Raw genomic sequence first — 10,274 nt, 5'->3', positions numbered from 1 at the left:
TATCTCATGAAAATGACAAGAATGTTCATTGAACTAAACCTAAAACAATAAAAAGGACTAAATATAGAATGTATAAAAACATACAACACATTTTTGGTTCTTTAAAGGTCAATTGTAGCGTTTTCTGTCAATTATTTTGTGAAAATGCGTTTGAATGAATCACCTATGCCTTTTAATCAAGGCCGACAGTTTTACTGAACACCAATGGCTTCTATATGATATAATTTGATCTGTAGCGTTGACTTTTTTTTTTAGACATTATTGTGCTTTGTATGGAACAGGACAGAGAAGAAGTTCTTACGTTGGACCAAAATATGGGGTCTTCTGTATTAAATGGTTCTTTTATGGATGTCTAGAATATAAAGTGATTAGGCATTAACTTATGCTTCGCTTCGTTACTGCGGTTGTGCTTCTTATCTTCCCTTCGTTCACATAACTATTGAATTATCATGTTTTGTTGGTATGCTCCAAAAAACGAAGTCCATAAATCTTTATATCTATTAATGAAAAAGAAAATAAGGTAATGGTCGAACGAGCACTGGACCTGTTAGACAGACCTGCACACCTTACAATTATTCTTATTAAACACACAACAGTTGACCTACATCATATAGTTACTGTGAACCTGTTAATACAACTAAACAGATTACAAATGAATCATAACTTTTGCATTAAGGTTATTGAACTCTGTAACATGGATATGTATACATAGCTTTCACTCTACAACCAAAAATAGGTAACATAGGGACTCATAAACAGACCTTATCACAAAAACTAAACATTGACCGTTAAACCATAAAACTAAAGTCAAGATAAACGCTGTCAGGTGCGCATGTATCAGTTCAGGTTTAAGTGTTGAATGATCTTCTGTTGTTAATTATTTCCGTTCTGATGGTTTTGCAATTTTGGTGACGTCAGATCTTCAAATGTCATTTTTTACGTTGTTTGTATATATAAGGGTTGTTGTACGATACAATTATTCATTGATAATACTAGATATATGTATGTCCCTTTTTAACTTTTATGTTTCTCCATTCGGTTGGACCCGTACTGCTGTTGATATTGCATAACTTTTTGTTTTTTTATCAACTTAGTGATTAACGATCTTTGATTGTCACTTAATAATTCTGTTGTTTATTGTACATTTTGTGATAATGTCTGATCTTCGGTAGTCCCTGCTCAGTTCAACAATTTGCTGGTAATCAATGTGTTTTTTTTTTAATTTAACAAGACAGATTGTGTATTTATGATACATACTCATTTGGGGAAATATAAGGGTATAAAAAACTTAAGATTCAGCGGTTCTGTATTTATTACAGAATTCTAATGTCTTCTCCGTGTTTTTGTTTTTATTCTTTGGTATTTATATTTTATTTCAACCATCAAAAATTTCAAAACTAAAGATCTGGTATCATGAAAAAAACTTAAACGATACATTGTAAATGGGTATTTCAAATTCAAAACGACCTATCAATAAAAAAAAATTAGCTAGAAATTGTCTGCTGATCCTCTGAATGTTTTCTCAACATTATCACCACAGATTCATGCCTATTATCTCTTGCAATATCAAAAGGGGATTTCCCATCTAGTCTACAGATCTGTGTATCTGCACCTTTATCTAACAACAAACGTACAGTATCCTTAAGTCCTACTTCACATGCATAAAATAATGGGGTAGTACCATCATCTTTTGCTATATTAATGTTAGCTTTTTGTTCCAAAAGACAACAAACTACATCTTTCTTTCGCATGAAACAGGCTATGTGTAACGGAGAGGAACTAGTTACTGCATCAAAGACAGGATCTAAGAACTCATTGTCATAATCTACTGACTCCTTTCTGTCATAATCTACTGACTCCTTTCTGTCACAATCTTCTGACTCCGTTCTGTCATAATCTTCTGACTCCTTTCTGTCATAATCTACATACTCCTCATTGCCATATTTGAACAATCTATTTCTGTCAATGTCATAATCGTTTGCTATCGACAATAGATTATTTACAATATCGAATATATCTTGTTGTATCTGCGTTAATGTTTTATTTGCGTGGATAGTTAATGCATCTTTTATATACTCTTTACTATCGAAACATGTATTACAGTCAGCACTGTTCTTTAAAAGTAACTGTACTATTTCTAGATTGCCATTCATTGCCCCAAAAAATAAAGCATTTAGACCATGTAATGTCCTGGCGTTGATATCTGGTTTATGTTGCATTAATAACTGGACAACGCTGGTGTTGTTATTCATACATGCTTTAATCAGAGGTGTAAAGCCATCATTGTCACATCTAGCAACGTAAGGATTTTTTTCTAACAACATCTCTAATATATCAGTATGTCCTACTTCACATGCATAAGATAGTGGTGTTGTTCCATCTTCTTTTGTCATGTTAATGTTAGCTTTATTCTCCAGAAGACAACGGACTACACCTGTCCTACCCATAAAACAGGCTATGTGTAATGGAGAAGAACCAGCTACTACATCAAAGACATAATCGACTGCTTTCTTCCTGATTCTAACATAATCTAATGATTTCGTCCAGAATTGATATAGCGACTTTTTTGTCACATGGTGTTTTACATTTGATGAAGAATTATCCGTAAAAATGTCAAATATATCTTGTTTTTTCTGCTCAAATGATTTCTTTGCATGGTCTTTAAATGTACATATCATACACTCTTTACTGTAGAAACATATGTTACAGTCAGCATTGTTCTGTAAGAGTATTTGTGTTATTTCAAGGTTTCCATTCAGTGCACTGAAAAATAAAGCATTAGCACCGTCAACTGTCCTGGCGTTAATATCTGGTTTCTGTTGAATTAATAGCTGACTTGTACTGATGTTGTTATTTAAACATGATTTGATCAGTGGTGTAAAGCCATCATTGTCACATAAATTAATGTTAGCATTCTGATCTAACAATATATCTACTATATCAGTATGTCCGAATTCACATGCATAAGATAATGGAGTTATTCCATCTTCTTTTTTCGTGTTAATGTTAGCTTTATGTTCCAGAAGACAACGGACGACATCTGTCCTGCCCATAAAACAGGCAATCTGTAACGGGGAAGAACCAGCTACTACATCAAAGGCATGATCTATTGCCTCCTCACTGTCATTATGCACAGACTCTTCACTGTTATATTTTATCGCTTTATAACGGAATGACTCATCACGTAGGTAATCGTTTGCTATCGACAATAAATTATTTACAATATCGAATATATCTTGTTTTATCTGCTTTAATGTTTTATTTGTGTGATTAGTTAATGCATCTTTTATATACTCTTTACTGTCGCAACATATATTACAGTCAGCATTGCTCTTTAAAAGTAACTGTACTATTTCTAGGTTTCCATTCATTGCACTAAAAAATAAAGCATTTAGACCATGTAATGCCTTGGCGTTGATATCTGGTTTATGTTGCATTAATAACTGGACAACACTGGTGTTGTTATTCATACCTGCTTTAATCAGTGGTGTAAAACCATCATTGTCAAATATATCAACGCAAGGATTCCTCTCTAACAACATCTTTACTATTTCAATATGTCCTACTTTACACGCATAAGCTAATGGAGTTGTCCCGTCTTCTTTTGTCATGTTAATATTAGATTTATGTTCAAGAAGACATCGGACTACATCTATCCTACCCCTAAAACAGGCAATATGTAATGGGGAAGAACCAGCAACTACATCAAATGCATAATCTATTAACTTTTCCCTGTCATGATGGAACGACATAATAATTTCATGCAAGAATGATTTTTGAAAGTTAATAATGAGACCACGAGAAACATGCATTTCATCATGTTGTGAATAAAGAAAAATGATATCAAATATATCTTGTTTTTTCTGCTTTAATGATTTTTTCACATCGATGGTAAAAGTATTTATTATACGCTCTTTACTGTCGATACAGATATTACAGTCAGCACCGTTCTCTAACAATAACTGTGTTATTTCTAGGTTTCCATTCAGTGCACTGAAATATAAAGCATTACCACCGTCCAATGTCCTGGCATTAATATCTGCTTTATGTTTAATTAATAGCTGGACTATCCTGGTCTTGTTATTTAAACATGATTTAATCAGCGGTGTGAAGCCATCATTGTCACGTGGATTAACGCAAGCATTATTTTCTAAAAGTAACCTTACTATATCAGTATGCCCTACTTCACATGCATAAAATAATTGAGTTGTCCCATCCTCTTTTGTCATATTAATGTTAGCTTTATGTTCAAGAAGACAACGGACTACATTTGTCCTACCCATAAGACAGGCTATGTGTAATGGAGAAGAATCAGATACTAATTCAAACACATAATCAACTAATTTCTTCAGGTCGAAATCCCTAGACAGGAGACCTGGTTTTCTATAAATAGGATCTGCCATTTTCTTAAAGACAAACTCGTCTATTTTGTGTGATCTATTGTTCAACATAATTGAACATAGTATACTTTCTTTTACCTGCTTTAATGATTTCTTTACATGATTGGTAAAAGTATTTATTATACGCTCTTTACTGTCGATACAGATATAACAGTCAGCACCGTTCTCTAACAATAACTGTGTTATTTCTAGGTTTCCGTATAGTGCACTGAAATATAAAGCATTACCACCGTCCAATGTCCTGGCATTAATATCAGCTTTATGTTTAATAAATAGCTGGACTATACTAGTCTTGTTATTGAAACACGATCTAATCAGCGGTGTAAAGCCATTGTTGTCAAATGAATCAATTTTAGCATTCTTCTCTAACAACATCATTACGATGTCAGTATGCCCTACTTTAAACGCATATGATAATGGAGTTGTGCCATCTTCTTTTGTCATGTTAATGTTAATAGCTTTATGTTCCAGAAGACAACGGACTACATCTAGCCTACCCATAAAACATGCTATATGTAATGGAGAAGAATCAGCTACTAATTCAAAGACATAATCTAATGATTTCTTACTGACAAAATCCCTTACATTTGATTGTGAATTACTCATAAGAGTATAATACAATTCTTGTTTTTCTTGCTCTAAAGTTTGCCATACATGGTTGGTAAGTGTATCTATTATATGCTCTTTACTATTGATACAGATATTACAGTCAGCACCATTCTCTAACAATAGATTTGTTATTTCTAGGTTTCCATGCATTGCACTGAAAAACAAAGCATTACCTCCATCAAATGTTCTGGCATTTATATTTGGTTTATGTTTAATTAATAGCTGGACTGTACTGGTGTTGTTTTTTAAACATGTTTTAATCAGTGGTGTAAAGCCATTATTGTCACATAAATCAACGTTAACATTCTTCTCTAACAACATCTGTACTATATCAGTATGTCCTACTTCACAAGCATAGTATAATGGAGTTGTGCCATCTTCTTTAGCAATGTTAATATGAGCATCGTGGTGCAGAAGACAACGAACAACATCTGTCCTACCCATGAAACAGGCAATATGTAATGGAGAGGAACCAGCTACTACATCAAAAGCATAGTCGACTGATTTATCTTTGATACATTTTAACGAACTGTCATTGCCAAAATATCTCATTGACTTCATCCTTACATAAAGCCTTACATTTATTGGTGAATTATCCACAAGAGTATTAAACACTCTTCGTTTTTCCACCAATAAGGTTATCCATGCATGTTTAATTAAATTATCTATTATAAGTTCTTTACTATCGATACAGATATTACAGTCAGCACCGTTCTCTAACAATAACTGAGTTATTTCTACGTTTCCGTTCAGTGCACTGAAATATAAAGCATTACCACCATCAAATGTCCTGGCATTAACTTCTGGTTTATGTCTCAGTAATATCTGAACTATACTAGTGTCGTTATTTACACACGATGTAATCAGTGGTGTGAAACCAAGATTGTCACGTGGATCAACGTAAGCATTCTAATCTAAAAGTAACCTTACTATATCATTATGTCCTACTTCACATGCATAAGATAATGGAGTTGTGCCATCTTCTTTTGTCAAATTTATGTTAGCTTTATGTTCAAGAAGGCAACGGACTACAGCTGTTCTACCCATAAAACAAGCAATGTGTAATGAAGAAGAACCAGCAACTACACCCAATGCATACATGACTGACGCTTTGTAAAAGAACCCTTGCTCTGAAAAGGACAATTTTGAACAAGAACCGTTTGGATATTTTACTGATATTTCCCTGTTAGACTTTTCAGACTTTTTCAGGATATATTCCTGTACATCCAATGACGAAATATTCAAAATAGAACAACACAAATCTTTTTTTATCGTATTCAAAGTTGTCCATGCATGGTTAGTACGTGTATATGTTATACGTTTTTTACTATGAATACAGACATTGCAATCAGCATTGTTCTCTAAAAGTAACTGTAATAATTCTACATTTCCATTCAGTGCACTAAAAAATAAAGCATTACCACCATGAACCATATTGACGTTTATATCTGCTTTATATTTAATTAATAGCTGGGCTATACTGGTGTGGTTATTTAAACACGATTTGATCAGTGGTGTACAACTATCATTGTCACATGGATCAACGGTAGCATTCTTTTCTAACAACATCTTTACTATATCAGTATGACCGACTTCACAGGCATAAGATAATGGTGTTGTTCCATCTTCTTTTGACAAGTTAATATTAGCTGTATGTTCTACAAGACAACGGACTAGAGCTGTCTACCCATGAAACAGGCAATGTGCAATGGAGAAGAGCCAGCTACTACACTAAAGGCAAAGTTGACTAAGTTCTCACTGTCATTAAATACTGACTTGTCCTTGTCATAATATGAACAATTTTCCGTGAAATGAATGCCTAATTTCTCATCGCCATACTTTAATGAATTCTTTCTGAAATGAATGCCTGATTTTTCAATGACATAATCTAATGTTTTCTTCCTGATATATTCCTTTACATTTGGTGACGATTCGTCCACAAGAGTATCTAATATAAATTGATTTTCCTTTTGAAATGATTTATGTGCATCGTCGATAAATTTATCTTTCATATAAGGTTCGGTAAACATATCTTTTACTTCGGTGTTGATAGGCAAAAAGTCTATTTCAAGGTGGGTAAATATATCTTCTATATATTGGTTGGTAAACATATCTTTTATATACTCTTTACTGTGGAGACATATATTACAGTCAGCGTTGTTAATTAACAGTAACTGTGTTACCTCTAGGTTTCCTCGCAGTACACTAAAAAATAAGGCATTACTACCATCATGTGTCTGTGCATTAATGTTTGGTTTATGTTTAATCAATAGCTGGGCTATACTGGTGTTGCCATTTTTACATGAACTGATCAATGGTGTAAAGCCATGATTGTCACACAAATCAACATTAGGGTTATTCTCTAACAGCAACTCCACTATACCAATGTGTTCTTCTTGACATGCCACTAACAGTCCTGTGACCTTATCATCCCTGCATTGATCCACATCTACATCAGTATGTAATATCCACCGTACCATATCTGTATAACCAAGTTTACATACCCTTGTCAGTGGATAATTATCTGATTTTGTGGAATATAGAAAAAATTCCTTGGTATTAGCCAATGTTACTTGTTTTGATTTGTCAAGTTTTAGAAGGTACTGTATTAAATGCCGTCGGAATGATGAATATTTTAAATGTCTGTTGTAAGAAACGAATATAAACATCCCTGCTGACCAGTCTTTTATTAACCTTTTTAGATACGCTTTTAGGTAATCATCTTTTATCAAAATAGAAAATTCTGAGCCATCTGATAAAGTCTGCAATACAAAACGTTTACATATCAAATAAATATCGACATGATCTAAGAAACATTCAATCATTTTCTGACCAAAGTAATGAGCAAGGAAGTCAAACTATTTATCATGTATAGTACAATAAAAACCATTCTTTTTACAGATAAATGTACCGTCTAGAGTATCAAGTGCCTCTTTTAATTCACCTTTTGACGTACTTCTGTTTAACCTGCAAGCCTCACATGTATCTTCTAAAATCTGTCGTTGTTCATCTGTTACTCTACCCTGGAACCATCTATCTTCAAGTTTATTATTGAACAGAACACACAAAGCAAGACTACAAACTTTATGTTTTCCTTCAATCCCATGTATGGTAAGATTGTCTAACTCTTTTTTATACTCATCAAATGGATTGCTGAAAAAGTCATTAACATCAACATCTTTCATTTCATGATAAAGGTAACATAAAAGTGGAAAGAATTCCCAACGCTTTGCTTCGTTATTGAGATTGTCACTATTTTTACCAATATACATGACTGCAATATCGGTTTTCTCTTTAGTTGAAAGACATAACTTATCTGATATTAAATTACATTCACAAGATTTAAAAGGAGATAATATCTTAAACGTATCGTCTTTATATACTTGTAACCTACAGGATACAATAATCTTACAACATTTGTCTTTAACAATTCTTTTAATCATAGGTAACAGTTGTTCCCAGCTATCAATTTTATTTTGGTTTGCGGTGAAATTTCCACATATATCATCAGCAATAAAGACTGTTCGTTTCTCAGGTTGATAATAATATCTAATGTCTGATGGTGAATATACTGGTATTATTGTGTAACCTTCTTTCTGTAAAACAAGTGCTGTATGTCTTGCAATAAATGACTTTCCAACTCCTGCTGAGCCAGTTAAAGTTACACAACTGTTATCCTGTAAACATTTGATGACGTAATCACTGGCTCTTGTAGACACAAACAATTGATCACTCTTTTTCCATTCTTCAATCTGGTTATCTGTCTGTTCTGAAATTTAAAAAAAAATAATGTGAATGCAACTATCGAAATAAATCATATTTTCACTTAAACATGAATCATACTTATTTCAATATATCCTTCATGAACACCAAAGACATTGAACTTTGAACAGACATGCATGCTTAGCTTTGAAATATCCGAAGGAACTTTGACTTTTCGTTAGAAGTTATTGTAAATATACCAACTAACTAAATTGTTAGCTTTTGTTGCAGTTTTTCATTGATCTTGATGATTGGAACGTTTGCTGTTGATGTTGATGTTTGGTAAAGTTCGCTGTTATGCTAGATGTTGGTAGTTTGATGGTGGGTGGTATTGCTAGTAGTCACGAAAAGAATTTTGTTTTGATAAAAACGTTAACTTTCACATTTCTGTGTAAATTATGAACAAATTCATTGCAGACTTAAAATCGTTTTTATTTAACTATGGGTTGGGATAAAATAATCGAATATAAATGCCCAACCAATGGTTAAATAAAAACGAATCTATGGCTGCCATTAATTATTTCGATTCTTTAGAACAAATACAGAAATTTTGTCAAACGTGAAATCCATATACGCACGATATTATTTCGGCTGTTCATTTTCACCCCATATAATAATATTTATAATATTATATTATTCAATCATTAATAACAAAAAATCTCTGTTTCACCTAAAAATACTCTTTTTATTTTATTTTATTACATTGTCAGGCGTACAAGAAGTCTGAAAACGCCCGGTGTTTACATTTGACTCCAGAAACATACATATGATGTCACATTGTTTAGCTGCCAAAGTCGATAAATTAAATCATTTCGCGGAATTTTTGTTTGATGGTATTTCAGACCAAATGATAACTAAAATGGACTGATTTGCTTATCAATAAAGTTAACCGTATTGTATTTGAAGTTTAGTTTGAAACCGAGATATGACGAACAGTACAGTAAGAGGAGTAAATCATGTGTTGTAATATTTATGCAGTTCAATTGATTCAATTACCTTAATAAGTCGTCTTTTTCTGTTGAATGCCTTAATTATACACACCTTTGTCATAACATCCCTAATTGATGAATATTGAATTAAACGGTAATTTACCTCTGATATTTTTTGGAATAACTTCTTCCTGCTCAACTCTTAATTTCTTCATTTCTGTTAATTGCATATAAAAGAAATTAATCTTAACAATATTGCATTTCAAGTAACATTCGCAGGAAAAACTGAAATGAACTTTATTACTGTAAAATAATATCATATATGTATAATAATGCATTGCAATCATTATCGCATGCTGTAACACCATGTGGAACCAATAACAGTCCAGCGGCTAAAGATCCCGAGGTCTGACATTGGTTGTTGGTATTGAATCTGCATGAATAATCAAATCTTTGCTTCTTGTATATTCATCTGTACTTCTTTATATTTGTTCTCATATGACCAGGCATATGGAATAACACTCAATGCCTAAAACCAAATTTAATTCAAGTTTTGTCATAAAAGTTATATTTT

The 10,274-nt window shown here is 32.7% G+C and overlaps 2 protein-coding genes across 2 annotated transcripts; both read right to left on the bottom strand.

The window, feature by feature from the left end:
* LOC127712261 (ankyrin-1-like) lies at positions 1-3,793 on the bottom strand. The gene has a single exon (XM_052218622.1). It carries the CDS (start codon positions 3,750-3,752, stop codon positions 1,485-1,487), a length of 2,268 nt encoding a protein of 755 aa, XP_052074582.1. The 5' UTR covers positions 3,753-3,793; the 3' UTR covers positions 1-1,484.
* Positions 3,794-3,985: 192 nt separating this feature from the next.
* On the bottom strand, positions 3,986-5,570 carry LOC127711842 (putative ankyrin repeat protein RF_0381). Its single transcript, XM_052218005.1, has 2 exons — positions 4,376-5,570; positions 3,986-3,993 (listed from the first exon to the last, which is right to left on the bottom strand). The coding sequence occupies exons 1-2, from the start codon at positions 5,568-5,570 to the stop codon at positions 3,986-3,988; spliced, it is 1,203 nt and encodes a 400-aa protein (XP_052073965.1).
* Positions 5,571-10,274: the final 4,704 nt, after the last annotated feature.

This window comes from Mytilus californianus, unplaced genomic scaffold (genome assembly GCF_021869535.1).
Source record: "Mytilus californianus isolate M0D057914Y unplaced genomic scaffold, xbMytCali1.0.p SCAF_8, whole genome shotgun sequence".
NCBI lineage: Eukaryota > Metazoa > Mollusca > Bivalvia > Mytilida > Mytilidae > Mytilus > Mytilus californianus.
Note: the sequence above shows the minus strand (reverse complement) of the source record. Positions and strands in the feature narration are given on the sequence as shown.